The sequence below is a fragment of the Mesoplodon mirus genome (assembly GCF_964341445.2).
Source record: "Mesoplodon mirus genome assembly, chromosome: 14".
Taxonomy (NCBI): Eukaryota; Metazoa; Chordata; class Mammalia; order Artiodactyla; family Ziphiidae; genus Mesoplodon; species Mesoplodon mirus.
In genome coordinates this window covers 75890322-75913535 of record NC_138990.1, presented here as the reverse complement: position 1 = coordinate 75913535, position 23214 = coordinate 75890322, and the positions used below count along the sequence as shown (strand labels likewise).

General features: G+C 40.9%; 1 protein-coding gene across 3 annotated transcripts in view; it reads right to left on the bottom strand.

The window, feature by feature from the left end:
* LOC309816102 (activator of 90 kDa heat shock protein ATPase homolog 2) overlaps positions 1–23214 on the bottom strand; it is a 30289-nt gene that overhangs the window by 1797 nt on the left and 5278 nt on the right. For 2 of the 3 annotated variants that reach the window (XM_082643329.1, XM_082643331.1), the window contains exons 3-6: positions 4150–4235; positions 2191–2305; positions 1032–1120; positions 246–362 (exon numbers count right to left, since the gene is read on the bottom strand). In XM_082643329.1, coding sequence (XP_082499455.1) covers positions 246–362; positions 1032–1120; positions 2191–2305; positions 4150–4235 — 407 coding nt within the window. The remainder of the gene's footprint in view (positions 1–245; positions 363–1031; positions 1121–2190; positions 2306–4149; positions 4236–23214) is intronic. The other variant, XM_082643330.1, reaches the window with a different exon arrangement.

Below are 23214 nucleotides of genomic sequence, written 5' to 3'. Positions count from 1 at the left end.
GAAAGCTCAGTAAATTGCTCCAAACCCCTCAATGCTGATAAATTCCCCCCAAATGCCCATCATTTACCCCCCTCAAATCTTTAGGATAACTTCCCCGCCTCAAGCTATCCTAAAGATTTCTAGATCTCTTCAATCAGAAAAACACGGCCATGCAGGAAACCAAGAACCAGCTTCAGTTCTTAGTGGTATAGGTGTATTTTCTCCCAGTGTCAGCATTTCAGATCCTGGCTTGAGATGTGACTTACATCTTTCACAGTGAAGATTCTGTACAGCTGCTCGATAGCTGTGTCAAACAGTTCCGTCATGTGCAGTGCCACAGTGGGAATCCTTACACCCAATGCCACTGGAGAGGAGGCCTGAATCTCAAAAGGTTCCAAAGCATAATTATTAGCATGACAAGAGGTTCAAAAAATTCAGTCTTCCAGTCTTAGTAAAACACCAAAATGTCCCACACACTATCCCTTCCACTAAAAGCCTTTTCAGCACCACCAATCCTACCTAGTCTTTATTTTGGAAACAGCTCAGTGCTCCTTAGCTCTGTTCCACTCCCAGGCTATGGCTTCACAGCCCAAATCCTACTTGGATATGTAAATATGACCCAGGGAGCATAAAGATAAGCAGGTGAAAGATACCAGCACTTAAGGCCAAAAGGTGTCAATTCCCCATCACCAGATTCCAAGAACAGGACCTAAAACCTCCCAATCCTCCAAATGTCTGGAGAGAAGTTTCTTCCATTGTGGTATGTGACCTCAAAGTCACCTGCTGTTATTTGTTGCCTACCGAAGCAACACTGCCTTTACAACAGTCTCGAACTAAATTTTATCCCACAAAAAGGATCCCTTCCATCAAGGATGAAAGTCTCATTTCATCACTTCCCCCAAAATGGCAAGGGATGCAAGCGTGGATTAACTGGCCCATCTCAATATCCTTCATAGTTCTCCATCATCACAAGGCTGTTTACAGCTTTGAAGCCTTCTCATTAAGCACTTCCTTTCTCCCCCTCTCTACATGTCTGCCACCAGAGATCATACCTGCAAGGCAGTCTCACTCAGTTTCCTTTTAACAGTCAATTCCTGGGTTGCCATAGCTTTGGTTGGTAAAATCATTCCCATTGTAAATTCTACAAAGAAAACGTATGAGAAATGGTTTTAATAAAGAACTTTTTCCTTTTCACAAATAGTAAGGCAGAAAACTGAAAACAGGATATAAGAATATAAAGGAACTGATATTTGTAAAAAGAATTCCTATAGCATTTTGAGAATTTCAAGACCATTCTATATTTTTTACATATAAAACGAATCATTAACCTGAGTTCCATGGCAACAAATGCCTTTTATCCTTTTCTTTTTATCAAATGCCTCACTTTTATCTAGTTCTTGATAAAACAGCATAATTTCCAAATGTTGTTTTCCAAAAAGCTCCATTTTATACACCTAACTACTAATAGCTTTATGGCCTTCACTTACTGTCAAAGCCAGACACTTGGCTTATTGCTTCACCATCACTTCACAAAGCTTGGCCTCACAGTATTCAAGCCCATGGGCCAGCAGCGTATGTGATCTCGTAGGAAAAGTGTAAACCCCAAACCCATCTATGTCAATGCCTAGATACTCAGCAGAATCCAAGGATGAGGTGCAGACATACAAGCCCTGCTGGCTATTTTACCTGGCAGGTAACTTCTCTAATTTAGGGAAGAAGACAATAACCTCAATTCCACACAGTGAAGGGATTAAATAAGTCTCAACTACACCTGTAATAGCTGCAGTCACTTTCATTCACTCATTCAACAAAAATAAAGCACCTACTACATGCTAGGCATTGTGTTAGATGCTGGAGATACAGCAGTGAACAAGACAGGCTCCTTCCATGCCTTCATGGAGCTTACAGTCTAGCAGAGAAGACAGACATTAAACAAATAATTATAAAAACTCATAAAATAATTATTCCAGAAAACTATCAACAATTCTGTAGGCAAAATGGTTCACGCTGTGTAAAATACTGATAATCACTAATTATGGTCTAACTCATGACTAGCTCTCAACCTCCAGACTACAATTTATCCTGCGGCATACAGAATTGTTTCTAGAGCTTTGGACATCAGCCTAACCTGGGAATCCAGACCACAGTGCAGAGCATTATTTGGGTAAATGGAAAAGGGCCCCTCTAGTTCACAAGGGATGCCTTCTTTACCCGTCTTAAGTGCCTTCAGGTAATCTCCAAGGGCTTCCCTGACCTTGGCGGTGCCTGCAGTTTTCATAAGATCCTTCAGTATATTCCCATCTCCTTTCTTTTTACTCACGTTCACCTACAAATCAGAAAAATACAAACCTAAGAAAAATCTGGTTTGATATAATCTTACAATACTGGGACATATGGATGAGGGAACTGTGATGGTGAGGAAAGGGAAAGAAGTGGATGTAAGAGACGTGACAGGTTTTCTTCATATAGTTTGAGAAGATGTAAGGGGTTTTTAATCAAGGGTCCATTGACCTGGTTGGTGGCCAAATCTTGGACGGACTTCGTAGAATGTGAACCCCCCAATTTGCATACGTTTTATGTGTATATATATTATATCGATGATGTAGTCCATGGCTTTCACAGGGTCTAGAAATGCGCTGTCTAGTATGGTAGCCGCTTAGCCACATGTGGCTACTGAGCACTTGCAATGCGGCTGGTATGATCTGAGATGTGCTGTGAGTGTAAAATAATATACACCAGACTTTGCAGACTTAGTACCAAAAAAGAATGTAAAATAACCTCATTAATAACTTTGATACTAATTACATGTTAAAATGATATTTTTATATTTTGGGTAAAATAAAAAGTATTAAAGCTAATTTCATCTGTTTCTTTTAAATTTTTTAACATGGCTGCTAGAAAATTTTAGGTTCCTTATGTGGCTTGCATTATATTTCTATTGAACAGCGCTCATCTAGAACCCCAAAGCCAGTGTAATTAGGAAAACCAAGTTCCAAATATCCTGGTCTTGGGCTACATTTTTTTGTCAGGGAGGAGAGTTGGTAAAGGGAGAGGAGGGAGAGGAAAGAAAAGAGGGAAGGATGGAAGGAATGGACAGGAGGAGAGAGGGGGAGACAGGGAGAGGAAAGCGTCAAAATGCTGCTCTGGGGATGCCTCTGTAGTAGTCTCAGAATGAAGAGGTGTTGGTTTGAAATATCTAGTGTCCCTGTGATTCAGTTGAGTTGGGCCTGCTCCCAGGCCCCAGTTCTAATCTGAAGAGTTTGTTCTGTAATACTTTTGTACCACAGGCTGAATCTAAAAGACGAGTTTAATATGCTGCTGAAACACTTCTCAGCTGATGGATCTGAATACAGCAAAGTGAAATCACAGCCCGAGGGCAGCAAACACACATCTGAAGCTATGTCCGAGATAGCCCCACTTTTACGGCCTTTTATAACCTTTAAGAAAGGCAACTCATAGCGGCTCAGTGTAACTTAGTTTTTATATCTTGAAGGCCTTCACACTGAATACATTCACAAATCAAAAAAGACCCTGTATCAAACTATCTTCATTTGGAAAATATAGCTGCTGTACAAATGGTCTCGCCCCAAAACCAAGCTTTTGGCTGAAAGAGGGCACTAACTGTAAACCAAGCATGGGAGTTACACAGGCTCTATCTCCCAAGACAACCAGAAGAGCCAGTCAAAAGCAACACACACTAATTTACTAAAAAACATGGTATAACCAAGGGAGATCACAGCGAAAAGCTGAGAATTTTCACTATTGAAGGGAAAGAGCAACTATGCAGAGGAGAAGCAGCAAAATCCCATTCACCAAGCTGTGCAAAACACCTGAGCACTTTCCATTATGTACACTGTCACGCGTATCTGAAAGGTGAATTAACCCAGTGTCACAGATGAGGAGGCCACAGGGGGTGCAGTCACCTGCCTGGGCCCGACTCCTGGTCCACGGGGGTCTAGGGCTTCCCCAGTGTGCTCTTCCTCCTGCACCCCTCTCCCACCCCACGCTGCGCCCAGGTACAGCTATCCTCCTCGGCAAACGAGCCCTCACTGCTCGCCAAAACTACCGCACAAGCACCACACAGTCCGATTAACAGTTTTTCAAATGCCCAACATGTCTAACAGAAACTTGATTAAAAAAAAAAAGAAGAAACTCCACCAGATACCTCACCTCAGTGTCATCTACTTCATTTTCTTCAGACAGGTTGGGTATTTCAATCAACCCCTTGTGCTTCGCACCAGATTCTTTAATTATACCTAAAATGAGCAAAATACGTTCCTCAATTACAAAGTAACAGCCAGTTTACGTAAACCTGCCCTGCCTAACTGAACAGCCCACCCTCCTCACAGGGCACCGCCACCGTGGGGACGAGGCAGGCCAAGCCTTCCCCACCACACACGCACCCAAATCAACCCTGCTCCCCTGGCCCACATCACAGGTAAGCACCCTAGGAAGGCGGGGGTAAGAACCTGGCAAGTAAAGTGCACACACGATCAGGGGCCACATGGAAGCACGGGACTGGAGTAAACAGCTCTGTTAACCAATGTTTCTTCTTTCATCCCCCAATATTCTTTACCAAGGCAAAGCAGGATAAAGGGCTGTCTTGAAGAGGAGTCACAAAAGGGACAGGAAGGCAAAAAGGGACAATGAGTTCTGATCACAGAAAAAGTGAGGGGAGGGAGGTGTGGCCTGGGGAAGTTTGTGTGGACTCTATGCAGCTGATTTCTTTCAAGACCAGAGTGTTGACTTCAATGATGACATCAAGATGGTGACAGGTTATTCCCGACTTCAGTCCCCCTCACAAAAAGACCAACTAGCTGCTATCCATGGACAAGACACCACTGTGAAAATCCCAAAACCCAGAGGTGAGGCTGAACACTCTCCTGGACCAGAGGCAGAAAAGGACTGCATTAGAAGGGTATGAGGAGTGGTTTAACACTCTGACCAAACTGCCCCTCCGCCAGGCCAACAGAGAACCACACTGAGAGGGCCCCACTGCAGTTTTTCCAGCAGGAAAAGAGGGCAGAAGGTGGACATGCAGGTCCCCCGGCACTGTTGGATGCTTCCTGGGAGGGCCACTGGGGTCTCGACTCATGGAGACCACTAGGAATCAGATAGGGATGGAGAAGGGGGCAGGGCTTTCAGCAACCAGTGCTCAAATCTGGATGGGCCATGTTCCTGCTTGCAGCAGTACATGAGCAGAGCTCAGCTGGCAATTCTGCCTGATTTGGGTCCCCAGGCAACAGGCCAAAGCCAGCTGTGGAGCCCATTCTACCGCCCTGCAAATTCATAGCTCCACTCAATTGCTGAGTGTAGCTTCCCATCCTGCCCATCCAGGGAGCCCGACCAGAGGACGTGGGCAGCCTTGGAGCCCATCCAAATAGCCCCACTTGGGCAGGGAGCCAAGCCAGCAGCCCTGCCCAACTATTGAGCATAGCCTCTAGCCCTGCGTAACCAAGGGGCCTGAACAGTGACCCTAAGCAGCCTCAGAACCCAGCCTACAGCCCTGCCCAATTGCTTAACACAGCTTGTGGCCTTGTCCAGAGGAAGAGCCCAGCAGAGACCCCACCCCACAGAGAACAGTCTCTAGCCTCCCCAACTGCGGGATACAGCTGGAAGCCCCTCCTGACCAGAGAGCACAGCCTGCAACCTTGTTCAACAGCTGAGTATACTCAGCACCCTATGGATGCTGAAGCCAGGCCTGCAGACCTTCCCAGCTTCAAGGCACAATCTGTGTCCCCACGCGGTCACAGAACACAGCCTGAGGCAAGGTCCTACCATGAAACCCTGCCTGCAGCCCTGCCTGAACACAGAGTCCAGCCAGCAGCAACACCTGGTCAGGGATCATAGCCTGAGACCCCACTCAACCAGCAGCAATGGCAGAGCCCAGTCCATAACCCTGCCCAATCATAGAGTCCAACCAGTGGCACCACCCTGCCAGGGAACACAGCCAGTGTTCCACAGACTGGAATCAAGGGTAACTGCAGAGCCCAGCTAATGGCCCCATGTAACCATGGAGCACAGCCAGCAACCCTGCCTAGTCAGGGAGCCCACTCAGCAGCCCTGCTTAAACATGGAGCCCAGTCGACTCACCCGACCACAAAGCCCAGCTACTGGTAATCCCCTACCCTGACCTCAGAGCACACTCAACTGGAGAGCCTGACAGCAAGCCCTGCCTGCCCATGGACACTACTAGTTGACACATCCAATAACCCAAGTTGAATGGTGAAGGTTTTTCCCTGACAAAGCAAACCTGTAAAACATGGAAGAGACCACTTACTTATACACACAGACACCAGTGCAAGGAATCAAGGCTCAAGAAAAATCAGGTAAACATAACACCACCAAAAGAACCAAATAAAGCTCTAAAAACTGACCCAAAGAGATGGAGATGTATGAACTGTATGACCAGGAATTCAGAATAAACCTCGTAAAGAATTTAGTGAACTATAAGAACACACAGACAACTAAATGAAATTAGGAAAATGCATGAACAAAATAAGTTCAAAGAAGAAACAGAAATCATTAAAAAAAACAAGGACAGCAAAATTCCTGGAGCTAAAGAATACAATGACTGTACTGAAGAATTCAACAGAGAGCTTCAACAGCTAACCTGACCTAGTAGAAGAAAACTGTTAGTAAACTAGAAGATGGGTTATTTGAAATTGTCCAGTCAGAGAAACAAAAAAGAAAAAAAGAATGAAAAAGAGTGAAGAAACGGAGAGAGGGGGAAGATGGCGGAAGAGTAAGACGCGGAGATCACCTTCCTCCCCACAGATACGTCAGAAATACATCTACACATGAAACAACTCCTACAGAACACCTACTGAACGCTGGCAGAAGACCTCAGACCTCCCAAAAGGTAAGAAACTCCCCACGTACCTGGGTAGGGCAAAAGAAAAAAGAAAAACAGAGACAAAAGGATAGGGACGGGACCTGCACCAGTGGGAGGGAGCCGTGAAGGAGGAAAGGTTTCCACACACTAGGAAGCCCCTTCGCGGGCGGAGATTGTGGGTGGCGGAGTGGGGAAGCTTTGGAGCCGCGAGGAGAGCGCAGCAACAGGGGTGCGGAGGGCAAAGCGGAGAGATTCCCGCACAGACAATCGGTGCCGACCAGCACTAACCAGCCCGAGAGGCTTGTCTGCTCACCCGCCGGGGTGGGCGGAGCTGGGAGCTGAGGCTCGGGCTTCGGTCGGATCGCAGGGAGAAGACTGGGGTTGGCTGCGTGAACACAGCCGGAAGGGGGCTAGTGCATCACAGCTAGCTGCTAGGGAGCCGGGAAAAAGTCTGGAGCTCCCGAAGAGGCAAGAGGCTTTTTCTTGCCTCTTTGTTTCCTGGTGCGCGAGGAGAGGGGATTAAGAGCGCTGCTTAAAGGAGCTCCAGAGATGGGCGTGAGCCGCGGCTATCAGCACGGACCCCAGAGACAGGCATGAGACGCTAAGGCTGCTGCTGCCGCCACCAAGAAGCCTGAGTGCGAGCACAGGTCACTATCCACACCCCCCTTCCGGGGAGCCTGTGCAGCCCGCCACTGCCAGGGTCCTGGGATCCAGGGACAACTTCCCCGGGAGAACGCATGGCACGCCTCAGGCTGGTACAACGTCACGCCGGCCTCTGCCGCCACAGGCTCGCCCCGCATTCTGTACCCCTCCTTCCCCCCGGCCTGAGTGAGCCAGAGCCCCCAAATCAGCGGCTCCTTTAACCCTGGCCTGTCTGAGCGAAGAACAGACACCCTCCGGCGACCTACATGAAGAGGCGGGGCCAGGTCCAAAGCTGAACCCCGGGAGCTGTGCGAACAAAGAAGAGAAAGGGAAATCTCTCCCAGCAGCCTCAGGAGCAGCGGATTAAATCTCCAAAATCAACTTGATGTACCCTGCATCTGTGGAATACCTGAATAGACAACAAATCATCCCAAATTGAGGAGGTGGACTTTGAGGGCAATATTTATTATTTTTTCCCCTTTTCCTCTTTTTGTGAGTGTGTATGTGTATGCTTCTGTGTGAGATTTTGTCTGTATAGCTTTGCTTTCACCATTTGTCCTAGGGTTCTATCCGTCCGTTTTTGTTTTTTTTTTTTACTTTTTAAAAAAAGTTTTTCCTTAATAATTATTTTTTATTTTAATAACTTTATTTTATTTTACCTTTATTTTATTTTATTTTATCCTCTTTCTTTCTTTCTACTTTTTCTCCCTTTTATTCTGAGCCGTGTGGATGAAAGGCTCTTGGTGCTACAGCCAGCAGTCAGTGCTGTGCCTCTGAAGTGGGAGAGCCAACTTCAAGACACTGGTCCACAAGAGACCTCCCAGCTCCATGTAATATCAAATGGCGAAAATCTCCCAGATATCTCCATCTCAACACCAACACCCAGCTTCACTCAACGACCAGCAAGCTACAGTGCTGGACACCCTATGCCAAACAACTAGTAAGACAGGAACACAACCCCACCCATTAGCAGAGAGGCTGCCTAAAATCATAATAAGGCCACAGACACCCCAAAACACACCACCGGACATGGACCTGCCCACCAGAAAGACAAGATCCAGCCTCATCCACCAGAACACAGGCACTAGTCCCCTCCACCAGGAAGCCTACACAACCCACTGAACCTACTTTAGCCACTAGGGACAGACACCAAAAACAACAGGAACTACGAACCTGCAGCCTGCAAAAAGGAGACCCCAAACACAGTAAAATAAGCAAAATGATAAGACAGAAAAACAGCAGATAAAGGAGCAAGATAAAAACCCACCAGACCTAACAAATGAAGAGGAAATAGGCAGTCTACCTGAAAAAGAATTCAGAATAATGATAGTAAAGATGATCCAAAATCTTGGAAATAGAATAGAGAAAATGCAAGAAACATTTAACAAGGACCTAGAAGAACTAAAGATGAAACAAGCAACAATGAACAACACAAAAAATGAAATTAAAAATACTCCAGAAGGGATCAATAGCAGAATACCTGAGGTAGAAGAACGGATAAGTGACCTGGAAGATAAAATAGTGGAAATAACTACTGCAGAGCAGTATAAAGAAAAAAGAATGAAAAGAACTGATGACAGTCTCAGAGACCTCTGGGACAACATTAAACGCACCAATATTCGAATTATAGGGGTTCCAGAAGAAGAAGAGAAAAAGGGACTGAGAAAATATTTGACAGATTATAGTTGAAAACTTCCCTAATATGGGAAAGGAAATAATCAAGTCTAGGAAGCACAGAGAGTCCCATACAGGATAAATCCAAGGAGAAACATGCCAAGAAACATATTAATCAAACTGTCAAAAATTAAATACAGAGAAAACATATTAAAAGCAGCAAGGGGAAAACAACAAATAACACACAAGGGAATCCCCATAAGGTTAACAGCTGATCTTTCAGCAGAAACTCTGCAAGCCAGAAGGGATTGGCAGGACATATTTAAAGTGATGAAGGAGAAAAACCTACAACCAAGGTTACTCTACCCAGCAATGATCTCATTCAGATTTGATGGAGAAATTAAAACCTTTACAGACAAGCAAAAGCTGAGAGAGTTCAGCACCACCAAACCACCTTTACAACAAATGTTAAAGGAACTTCTCTAGGCAAGAAACACAAGAGAAGGAAAAGACCTATAATAACAAACCCAAAACAATTAAGAAAATGGGAATAGGAACATACATATCGATAACTACCTTAAATGTAAATGGATTAAATGCTCCCACCAAAAGACACAGACTGGCTGAATGGATACAAAAACAAGACCCATATATATGCTCTCTACAAGAGACCCACTTCAGACCTAGAGACACATACAGACTGAGAGTGAAGGGATGGAAAAAGATATTCCATGCAAATGGAAACCAAAAGAAAGCTGGAGTAGCAATTCTTATATCAGACAAAATTGACTTTAAAATAAAGACTATTAGAAGAGACAAAGAAGGACACTACATAATGATCAAGGGATCAATCCAAGGAGAAGATATAACAATTGTAAATATTTATGCACCTAATATAGGAGCACCTCAATACACAAGGCAAATACTAACAGCCATAAAAGGGGAAATCGACAGTAACACACTCATAGTAGGGGACTTTAACGCCCCACTTTCACCAATGGACAGATCATCCAAAATGAAAATAAATAAGGAAACACAACCTTTAAATGATACATTAAACAAGATGGACTTAACTGATATTTATAGGACATTCCATCCAAAAACAACAGAATACACATTTTTCTCAAGTGCTCATGGAACATTCTCCAGGATAGATCATATCTTGGGTCACAAATCAAGCCTTGGTAAATTTAAGAAAATTGAAATTGTATCAAGTATCTTTTCCAACCACAATGCTATGAGACTAGATATCAATTCCAGGAAAAGATCTATAAAAAATACAAATACATGGAGGCTAAACAATACTACTTAATAACGAAGTGATCACTGAAGAAATCAAAGAGGAAATAAAAAAATACCCAGAAACAAATGACAATGGAGACACGACAACCCAAAACCTATGGGATGCAGCAAAAGCAGTTCTAAGAGGGAAGTTTATAGCAATACAATGCCACCTTAAGAAACAGGAAACATCTCAAATAAACAACCTAACCTTGCACCTAAAGCGATTAGAGAAAGAAGAACAAAAAACCCCCAAAGTTAGCAGAAGGAAAGAAATCATAAAGATCACATCAGAAATAAATGAAAAACAAATGAAGGAAACGATAGCAAAGATCAATAAAACTAAAAGCTGGTTCTTTGAGAAGATAAACAAAATTGATAAACCATTAGCCAGACTCATCAAGAAAAAAAGGGAGAAGACACAAATCAATAGAATTAGAAATGAAAAAGGAGAAGTAACAACTGACACTGCAGAAATACAAAAGATCATGAGAGATTACTACAAGAAACTCTATGCCAATAAAATGGACAACCTGGAAGAAATGGACAAATTCTTAGAAATGCACAACCTGCCAAGACTGAATCAGGAAGAAATAGAAAATATGAACAGACCAATCACAAGCACTGAAATTGAAACTGTGATTAAAAATCTTCCAACAAACAAGCCCAGGACCAGATGGCTTCACAGGCGAATTCTATCAAACATTTAGAGGAGAGCTAACACCTATCCTTCTCAAACTCTTCCAAAATATAGCAGAGGGAGGAACACTCCCAAACTCATTCTACGAAGCCACCATCACCTTGATACCAAAACCAGACAAGGATGTCACAAAGAAAGAAAACTACAAGCCAATATCACTGATGAACACAGATGCAAAAATCCTCAACAAAATACTAGCAAACAGAATCCAACAGCACATTAAAAGGATCATACACCATGATCAAGTGGGGTTTATTCCAGGAATGCAAGGATTCTTCAATATACGCAAATCAATCAACGTGATACACCATATTAACAAATTGAAGGAGAAAAACCATATGATCATCTCAATAGATGCAGAGAAAGCTTTCGACAAAATTCAACACCCATTTATGATAAAAACCCTGCAGAAAGTAGGCATAGAGGGAACTTTCCTCAACATAATAAAGGCCATATATGACAAACCCACAGCCAGCATCGTCCTCAATGGTGAAAAACTGAAACCATTTCACTAAGATCAGGAACAAGACAAGGTTGCCCACTCTCACCACTCTTATTCAACATAGTTCTGGAAGTCTTAGCCACAGAAATCAGAGAAGAAAAGGAAATAAAAGGAATCCAAATCGGAAAAGAAGAAGTAAAGCTGTCACTGTTTGCAGATGACATGATACTATACATAGAGAATCCTAAAGATGCTACCGAAAAACTACTAGAGCTAATCAATGAATTTGGTAAAGTAGCAGGATACAAAATTAATTCACAGAAATCTCTGGCATTCTTATACACTAATGATGAAAAATCTGAAAGTGAAATCAAGAAAACACTCCCATTTACCACTGCAACAAAAAGAATAAAATATCTAGGAATAAACCTACCTAAGGAGACAAAAGACCTGTATGCAGAAAATGATAAGACACTGATGAAAGAAATTAAAGATGATACAAATAGATGGAGAGATATACCATGTTCTTGGATTGGAAGAATCAATATTGTGAAAATGACTCTACTACCCAAAGCAATCTACAGATTCAATGCAATCCCTATCAAACTACCACTGGCATTTTTCACAGAACTAGAACAAAAAATTTCACAATTTGTATGGAAACACAAAAGATGCCGAATAGCCAAAGCAATCTTAAGAACAAAAAATGGAGCTGGAGGAATCAGGCTCCCTGACTTCAGACTATACTACAAAGCTACAGTAATCAAGACAGTATGGTACTGGCACAAAAACAGAAAGATAGATCAATGGAACAGGATAGAAAGCCCAGAGATAAACCCACGCACATATGGTCACCTTATCTTTGATAAAGGAGGCAGGAATGTACAATGGAGAGAGGACAGCCTCTTCAATAAGTGGTGCTGGGAAAACTGGACAGGAACATGTAAAAGTATGAGATTAGATCACTCCCTAACACCATACACAAAAATAAGCTCAAAATGGATTAAAGACCTAAATGTAAGGCCAGAAACTATCAAACTCTTAGAGGAAAACATAGGCAGAACACTCTATGACATAAATCACAGCAAGATCCTTTTTGACCCACCTCCTAGAGAAATGGAAATAAAAACAAAGATAAACAAATGGGACCTAATGAAACTTCAAAGCTTTTGCATAGCAAAGGAAACCATAAACAAGACCAAAAGACAACCCTCAGAATGGGAGAAAATATTTGCAAATGAAGCAACTGACAAAGGATTAATCTCCAAAATTTACAAGCAGCTCATGCAGCTCAATAACAAAAAAACAAACAACCCAATCAAAAATGGGCAGAAGACTTAAATAGACATTTCTCCAAAGAAGATATACAGACTGCCAACAAACACCTGAAAGAACGCTCAACATCATTAATCATTAGAGAAATGCAAATCAAAACTACAGTGAGATATCATCTCACACCAGTCAGAATGGCCATCATCAAAAAATCTAGAAACAATAAATGCTGGAGAGGGTGTGGAGAAAAGGGAACACTCTTGCACTGCTGGTGGGAATGTGAATTGGTACAGCCGCTATGGAGAACAGTATGGAGGTTCCTTAAAAAACTACAAATAGAGCTACCATATGACCCAGCAATCCCACTACTGGGCATATACCCTGAGAAAACCGTAATTCAAAAAGAGTCATGTACCAAAATGTTCACTGCAGCTCTATTTACAATAGCCCGGAGATGGAAAAAACCTAAGTGTCCATCATCGGATGAGTGGATAAAGAAGATGTGGCACATATATACAATGGAATATTACTCAGCCATAAAAAGAAATGAAATTGAGCTATTTGTAATGAGGTGGATGGACCTAGAGTCTGTCATACAGAGTGAAGTAAGTCAGAAAGAGAAAGACAAATACCATATGCTAACACATATATATGGAATTTAAGAAAAAAAATGTCATGAAGAACCTAGGGGTAAAACAGGAATAAAGACACAGACCTACTTGAGAATGGACTTGAGGATATGGGGAGGGGGATGGGTAAGCTGTGACAAAGCAAGAGAGAGGCATGGACATATATACACTACCAAACGTTAAGGTAGATAGCTAGTGGGAAGCAGCCGCATAGCACAGGCAGATCAGATCAGTGCTTTGTGACCGCCTGGAGGGGTGGGATAGGGAGGGTGGGAGGGAGGGAGACACAAGAGGGAAGGGATATGGGAACAGATGTATATGTATAACTGATTCACTTTGTTATAAAGCAGAAACTAACACACCATTGTAAAGCAATTATACTCCAATAAAGATGTAAAAAAAAAAAAAGAGTGAAGAAACAATATGGATGTCATGTGATACCATCAAATGAAATAACACATGCATTATGGAAGTCCCAGAAGGAGAAGAGAAAGAAAGGGACAGAAAGTCTATTTAAAACAATAATGGGGCTCCCCTGGTGGTGCAGTGGTTGAGAGTCCGCCTGCCGATGCACGGGACACGGGTTCATGCCCCGGTCCAGGAAGATCCCACATGCCGCAAAGCGGCTAGGCCCGTGAGCCATGGCTGCTGAGCCTGCACATCTGAAGCCTGTGCTCCGCAACGGGAGAGGTCACAACAGTGAGAGGCCCGCATACCATAAAAACAACAACAACAACAAAAAAAAAACAATAATGGTTGAAAATTTCCCAAACCTGAGAAATGGACATCCAGATTCATAAGGCCCAAAGGACCCGCAGATAGGTTGAACTCAAAAAAGGCTGCACCAAGACACATTACAGTTAAATTGTCAAAAATCAAAAACAAAAAGAATTTTGAAAGCAGCAAGAGAAAAGCGACTCTTCACATACAAGGGAGCTTCATAAGGCTACAGGTGGATTTCTCAACAGAAACTTGACAGGCCAGCAGTGGGATGATATACTCAAAATACTGAAAGAAACAATATGTCATCCAAGAATACTATACCCAGCAAAGCTGTCCTTCAGAAGTAAAAGAAAGATAGAGACTTGCCCAAACAAACAAAACCTGAGGGGGCTCAATGTCACTAAACCTGCCTTATAAGAAATGCTAAAGGACATTCTTCAAGCTTAAATAAAAGGATGCTAGTTAGCATCATAAAAACATATGAATGGGGCTTCCCTGGTGGCGCAGTGGTTGAGAGTCCGCCTGCTGATGCAGGGGACACAGGTTCATGCCCCGGTCTGGGAAGATCCCACATGCCGCGGAGCGGCTGGGCCCGTGAGCCATGGCTGCTAAGCCTGCGCGTCTGGAGCCTGTGTTCCGCAACGGGAGAGGCCACATCAGTGAGAGGCCTGCATACCACAAAAAAAAAAAAAAAAAACTTATGAATGTGTAAAACTCACTGGTAATGGTACATATACAAAGTCAGATGATCTATTATTGCAATGGTGGTGTGTAATTCTCTTACAACTCTACATTAAAAGTTAAAAAACAAATGAATTTAAAATAACCATAACTATGAGAATTTGTTATTGGATACACAATGTAAAAATATGTAAATTGTAACATCAATAACCTAAAATGTGAGGGGGGAAGAAGTATAAATTTCTGTATGCTATCAAATTTAAGTTATCAGTTTAAATAGGGTGTTATAAATATATTTTATATACACCTCAGGTTAACCACAAAGGAAAAACCACAAAAGGTTATGATAAAGGAGTCAAAACATACCAGCACAAAAAGGCAGCAAATGACTAAAGAGCTGGCAAGAGAGGAAGCAAAGAAGATAGGATCTACAAAACAGTCAGGAAAGAATTAATGAAATGGCAATAGTAAGTCCTTACCTATCAATAGTTACTTTAAATATAAATGGATTAAATTCTCCAATCAAAAGGCACAGAACGGCTGACTGGATGAAAAAAAAACAAGATCCAACAACATGCTGCCTACAAGAGACTCACTTTAGCTTTAAGGATACACATAAACTGAGAGTAGAGGGATGGAAAAGATACTTCAAGGAAATATTAACCAAAAGAAAGCAGGAGTAGCTATACTTATATTAGACAAATAAGACTTTAAGCCAAAAATGGTCAAAACAAACAAAGAAAGTCATTATATAATGCTAAAGGAGTCAATTCATCAAGATATAATAATTGTAAATATTTATGCACCTAATACTGCAGCACCTAAATATATAAAGCAATTACTTAGAAAACTTATAAGGAGAAATAAACAGCAATACAATAATAGTTGGGGACTTTAATGCCCTACTCTGAACAATGGATATATCATCCAGACAGAAAACCAATAGGGAAATATCAGATCTGAACAACACTATACATGAAATACACCTAACAAACATATACTGAACATTCCATCAAAGAGAAACAGAATATGCATTTTTCTCAAGCACCCACAGAACATTTTCTAGGATAAATCATAGTTAGGCCACAAAACAGGTCTCAACAAATTCAAAAAGATGGAAATTATAATAAGTATCTTTTCCAACCACAAATGGTATGAAACTAGAAATCAGTAACAGAAGGAAAGCTGGAAAGTTCACAAATACATGGAAATTAAAATTAAAATACTCCTGAACAACTAATGGCTCAAAGAAATCAAAGGGAAAATTTAAAAATATCTTGGTACAAATAAAAATGTAAACACAAACACTTATGAGATGCAGCAAAACCAGTTCTAAGAGGGAAGTTTGTAGCTGTAAACTCATAAAATGACAAAAAAAGAGAAATATCTCATATAAAGAGCCTGACATTACACAACAAGGAACTAGAAAAAGAACAAACTAAGCCCAAAGTTAGCAGAAGAAAAGATATAATGAGCAATCTACAGATTCAATGCAATGCCTGTTGAAATTCCAATGGCATTTTTTCACAGAAATAGAACAAACAATCCTAAAATTTGTATGCAACCACAAAAGACCCCAAACAGCCTAAGCAATCTTGAAAAAGAACAAAGCTGAAGGCATCGTACTTCCTGATTTCAAACTATATTATAAAGATATAGTAATCAGGGAGGGAGACGCAAGAGGGAAGGGATGTGGGAACAGATGTATATGTATGACTGATTCACTTTGTTATAAAGCAGAAACTAATAAAAAAATATTTAAAAAGATATAGTAATCAAAAGAGTATGGTATTGGCATAAAAAACAGGTACACAGATCAATGGAAGAGAATAGAGAGACCAAAAATAAACCCATGCATATGTGGTCAATTAAGCTTTGACAAAGGAGTCAAGAATATACAGTGAGGAAAGGACAGTCTCCTCAATAAATGATGTTGAGCAAACTGGCAGCCACAAGCAAAACAATGACACTGGACCACTATCTTACACCATACACAAAAAATTAACTCAAAGTGAACTGAAGACTTGAACCTAAGACCTGAAACCACAAAAGCCCTAGAAGAATACATAGGTGATAAGCCCCTTGACAATGTTCTTGGCAATGATTTTTAGATTTAACACCAAAAGCAAATATAAACAAGCGGGACTAGTGAAACTAAAAAGCTTCTGCAAAGAAAACTCAACAAAATGAAAAGGCAACCTACTGAATGAGAAAAAATATTTGTAAATTATGTATATGATAAGGGGTTAATATTCAAAATATATAAGGAACTTATAAAACTCAGTAACAAAAAACAATCTGGTTAGAAAATAGGCAGAAAATCTGAAGAGACATTTTTCCAAAGACATACAAAAGGCCAACAGGTACATGAAATGGTGCTCAACATCACGGAATTATACATCAAAAGCACAATGCAGTATCACCTCACACCTGTTACAGTGTCTTTTATAACAACATATTGACCAGAGATGTATTAATATGTCTTTTGTTACCTGAACGTTATTGACCAGAGACGTATCAATACATTTTTAGAGAGTGATACAATTAACATCACCTTGCAAAGTTGTTAGAGCTTAAAATTGATCGAGGATTCATTAATCAACTTATGATTGTCGTTATCATTCATTTGTTCCAACCTTGTGTATACTACAAATCCAAGTTTATTACCGTAAAATTTTCAAAAATGACACATTGTGAAATTTTGAGTCAAGAATTTTTTGGTCAATTTTATGCAGATACTTTCTCTGACTGTCCAAGCAACATATATACACTAGTGTCTCAGAAGATGATAACTCTTCAGAATATAGTTGATTCAGACGATGTGAATATTAGACCAGCAAAAAGACAGAAAACCTTAGTGATTGATTCTGATACGGAAAGTGAAAACGAAACTCACGGTGCTGGAGAATGCTCCTTTGCTTCTACAGAAGAGTGGATTGAAGACATTTCATGAAAATTAGAAGACTTTACAGGTTTGTCAGGTGTAACTACTGAATGTAATAACCCGCAAAGTGTTAGTGACATAACAGAATTAATTTTTTTTTGGCAATAACTTTTTCGAGTTGGTCGCTTCTCAAACAAACTTGTATCACCAACAGAATGAAAAATCATATAAAGAGTATGGTAAGGCTTTAAAATAGACTGATGTAACCAATAGTGACACGAAGAAGTTTCTTGGATTAATAATTTGATGGGACAAATAAGTCACACTGGAAAGAATACTGGTTGACTGATCCCTTACTTGAAACACCTGTCTTTCCGAAGATTCTGATGAGAATAAGGTTCAAACAAATAATGACAGCTTTTCACTTTAATAACTCAGAAACTCTACTTCCTACAGACAGAATTTCAAAAGTTAAACCTCTTTTGGATTATTTTCTACCAAAATTTCAATCGATCTATATACAAACAAGAGCTATCACTTGATAAGGCAATGATAAAGTGGAGAGGACAACTCAGATTCAAAACTTATAATCCCAGAAAACTTACAAAATATGGAATTTTGGTCAGGATGGTTAGCGAAAGTGAAACTGGATATATATGCTACCTTGAGATTTACACAGGTGAAGGAAAGAAACTGCAACAATATTATCAGTCCTACAACCTTATCTTGGTTCACAGCACCATATGTACCAAGACAATTATTACAACAGTGTGTACACATCTGAAATACTGTTGAAAAATAAAACCAGAGTTTGTGGGACTATAAGAGAGAATTGTGGTCTACCAAACCAATTAAAGGAGAAATTTAAAATCTACAGGGGGAGAAATTACATTCTTATGGAAGGGAAAAGTGATTCTTCTTATATGGAAAGACAAGAGGCTAGTCCGCATAGTGACAACTATTCATGATGCCTCCATAACATCTACATGAAAGGAAGACAGGAGGACTGGCCATCAGATAACTAAGCCCACTTGTATATTAGAGTATAATAAATATATGAGGGACTTCCTCGGTGGTACAGTGGATAAGACTCTGTGCTCCCAATGCAGGGGGCCCGGGTTCGATCCCTGGTCAGGGAACTAGATCCCACATGCATGCTGCAACTTAGAGTTCACATGCCGCAACTTAGAGTTCGCATGCCACAACTAAGAGTTCGCATGCCACAACTAAGGAGCCCTGGAGCTGCAACTAAGGAACCCCTCTGCCGCAACTGAACCCACATGCCGCAACTAAGGAGCTGGCAAGCTACAACTAAGGAGCCCACCTGCCGCAACTAAAACCTGGTGCAACCAAAAAAATAAATATTTTAAAAGTAGAATCATATCAAAAGCAAAACAAAACACAACAAAAATATATGAAAGGAGTTGATCGATCGATCAATATCTGGCAAACTTCAATATTCTCCAGAAAACTCGAAAACGGTATGAGAAAGTGGGTTTCTGTTTGAGTAATTACAGTTTATTCAATGCATTTAAAATTTATTGTAGCCTTAATGAACATAATAAAATGACTTAACAAGCAATTTTTGTTAGCAGTAGCTAGAGAATGGGCAACTGACCAGTCTTGTGAATGTAGTGGTAGTCCTGCACCTGGTGCTTCTTGTGGCATTTCTAAAAGAGCCCCTCCACAAAGATCCACCTTGTTGACTATCAGGTAAAATAAAAGAACATAGTCTATATGAAATAATACCCACAGGACTAATAAAAAATGCCACCACAAAGTGTAGAATCTGCTCTTCCAGGAGAAAGCGCAGTGAAAAGTATATTTGTAATAGATGTTCTTTCCCCTGCACAGAGGTGCCTGCTTTACTGCCTATCACACTCTAATGAAATAACAGAATCCTTTAGTAAGACATGTACTAAGTTTCAAATAAATACATTAAGTGAAAAAAAAGTTGTTGATATTTACTCAAACGCAGGTGTTTCAATATTCACTTACATAACAAATTGCCAGCCACAGGCATTAGTTTCTGCAAAAATCCCCCAGTCAGTAATGTGTTAAAAAGGGAAGAAATAATGAGTGTTGGCAAGGATGTGGAGAAAAAGCAGCCCTTGTGCACTGCTGGTAGGAATGTAAACTGGTGCAACCACTATGGAAAACAGTATGAAGGTTCCTCCATAAATTAAAAATAGAACTACCATATGATCCAGCAATTCCAGTTCTGGGTATATATCCAAAGGAAACAATAACACTAATTTGAAAAGATATATGCATCCACATGTTCACTGCAGCATTATTTACAATAGCTAAGACATGGAAGCAACCTAAGTGTCCGTCAGTGGATGAACAGATAAAGAAAATGTAGTACATACACACAATGGAATATTATTTAGCTATAAAAAAGAAAAAACTCCTGCTAATTGTAGCAACCTGGATGGAACTTGAGGGCATTATGCTAAATAAAATAAGTCAGAAAGACAAATACTATTTGATCTCACTTATATGTGGAATCTAAAAGAAAAAAATAAAACGAAAAACCAAAGTCGGACTTCCCTGGTGGCACAGTGGTTAAGAATCCGCCTGTAAATGCAGGGGACACAGGTTTGAGCCCTGGTCCTGGAAGATCCCACATGCTGTGGAACAACTAAGCACATCCACCACAACTACTGAGCCTGCACTCTGGAGCCCGCAAGCCACGAGTACTGAGCCCGCGCACCACTACTACTGAAGCCTGCACACCTAGAGCCAGTGCCCCACAACAAAGAGAAGCCACTGCAGAGAGAAGCCCACGCACCACAACGAAGAGTAGTCCTCACTCGCCACAACTAGAGAAAGCCCACATGCATTAACGAAAGACCCAATGCAGCCAAAAATTAATTAATTTAAATAAAAGAAGGTGCACGGATACAGCAATTAAAAAAGGAAAATCCAAAGTCATAGATACAGAGAACAGATTAGTGGTTGCCAGAGACAGGGGGTGGTGGAATGGGTAAAACGGGTGAAAGTGGTCAAAAGTACAAATTTCTGGGCTTCCCTGGTGGCACAGTGGTTGAGAGTCCGCCTGCTGATGCAGGGGACATGGGTTCGTGCCCCGGTCCGGGAAGATCCCACATGCCGCTGAGCAGCTGGGCCCGTGAGCCGTGGCCGCTGAGCCTGCGCATCCAGAGCCTGTGCTCCGCAATGGGAGAGGCCACACAGTGAGAGGCCCACGTACCGCAAAAAAAAAAAAAAAGTACAAATTTCCAGTTATAGAAAATAAGTCATGGGGATGTAATACACAGTATGGTAAGTATAATAATACTATATTGTATATTTGAAAGAAAGTAAACCTTAAAAATTCTCATCACAAGAAAAAAGAAAATCTTATAACTGTATGGTGATGAATGTTAACTAGACTTATTGTGGTCACCATTTCTTGATGTGTATGAATATACAATCATAACACAAAATGAATATAATGTTATATGTCTATTATATCTCAATAAAAAAAGGGATAAAGATTAGAGCAAAAATAAATGAAACATGGGACTTCCCTGGTGGTGCAGTGGTTAAGAATCTGCCTGCCAATGCAGGGGACACAGGTTTGAGCCCTGGTCCGGGAAGATCCCACATGCTGTGAAGCAACTAAGCCCATTCGCCACAACTACGGAGCCTGTGCTGTAGAGCCCGTGATCCACAACTACTGAGCCCATGTGCCACAACTCCTGAAACCCACACGCCTAGAGCCCATGCCCCACAACAAGAGAAGCCACCGCAATGAGAAGCCTGTGCACCACAACGAAGAGTAGCCCCTGCTCACTGCAACTAGAGAAAGCCCGTGCGCAGCAATGAAGACCCAATGCAGCCAAATAAATAAATAAATAAAATAAAATAAATGAAACAGAGAATAGGAAAACAATATAAAAGATTAATAAAAACAAAGAGCTGGTTCTTTGAAAAGATAAACAATATTGACAAAACTTTAGCTAGACTAACCAAGGGAAAAAAAAGAGGACCCAAATAAATAAAATTAAAAATGAAAGAGGAGACATTACAACTGATACCACACAAATACAAACGATAATAAGCAACTGCTGTTAACAATTTTATGCTATAAAACTGGACAACCTAAAAGAAATGAATAAATTCCTAGAAACATATCAACTACCAAGCCTGAATCATTAAGGACTAGAAAGTCTGAACAGACCAATTATGATTAAGGAAACTGAATCAGTAATCCAAAAAAACTCCCAACAAAAAAAAGCCCAGAATCAGATGATTTCACTGGGGAATTCTACCAAACATTTAAAGAATTAACATCAACCCTTTTCAAACTCTTCCCAAAAACTGAAGAGAGGGAACATTCCCAGACTCATTTTAAGAGGCCAGCATTACCAGGATACCAAAGCCAGTTAAGGACACTACAAGAAAAAATTACAGGGTTACTCAGCCATCCAGTGGTTAAGACTGCGCTTCCACTGCAGGAGGCCCAGGTTTGATCCCTGGTCAGGGAACTAAGATCCACATGCCACACAGTGTGGCCAAAAAAAAAAAAAAGAAAAGAAAAAGAAAAAATTACAGACAAATATACCTGATGAATATAGATGTAAAAGTTCTCAACAAAATACTGGCAAATTGAATTCAACAGCACATTAAAAGGATCAAATACTATGATTAATGGGATTAATCCCTGGGATGCAAGGATGGTTTAATACCCAAGTCAAATGTGATGCGTCACATTAATACAATGAAAAATAAAGATAATATGACCATCTCAATTCATGCAGAAAAAGCATTTGAGAAAATTCAACATCCACTGATAATAAACACTCCCAACAAAGTGGGCATAATAGAAACATATCTCAACATAATAAAGGCGATATATATGACAACCCCACAGCTGACATCGTACTCAACGGTGAAATGTTGGAAGCTTTTCCTCTAATAACAGCAACAAGATAAGGGTACCCACTCTCACCACTCCCATTCAACACAGTACTGGAAGTCCTAGCCAGAGCAATCAAGCAAGAAAAAGAAATAAAAGGCATCCAAATTGGAAAGGAAAAGGTAAAATTACCTCTATTTGCATAGCACATGATCATATATACAAAAAAAATCCAAGAGACCGTTAGAACTAATAAATAAATTCAGTAAAGTTTCAGGATAGAAAATCAACATACAAAAATCAGTTGCTTGGGCTTCCCTGGTGGCACAGTGGTTGAGAGTCCACCTGCCGATGCAGGGGACACAGGTTCGTGCCCCGGTCCGGGAAGATCCCACATGCCGCGGAGCGGCTGGGCCCGTGAGCCATGGCCGCTGAGCCTGCGCATCCGGAGCCTGTGCTCCACAACAGTGAGAGGCCTGCATACCGAAAAAAAAAAAAAAAAAAAATCAGTTGCTTTTCAATACACTAACAATGAACTATCTGAAAAAGAAATAAAGAAAACATACCATTTACAATAGCAGCAAAAACGGTATATACTTAGGAATAAATTTGACCTAGGAGATAAAAGATCTGTAGATGGGAAACTATAAGACACTGATGAAAGATAT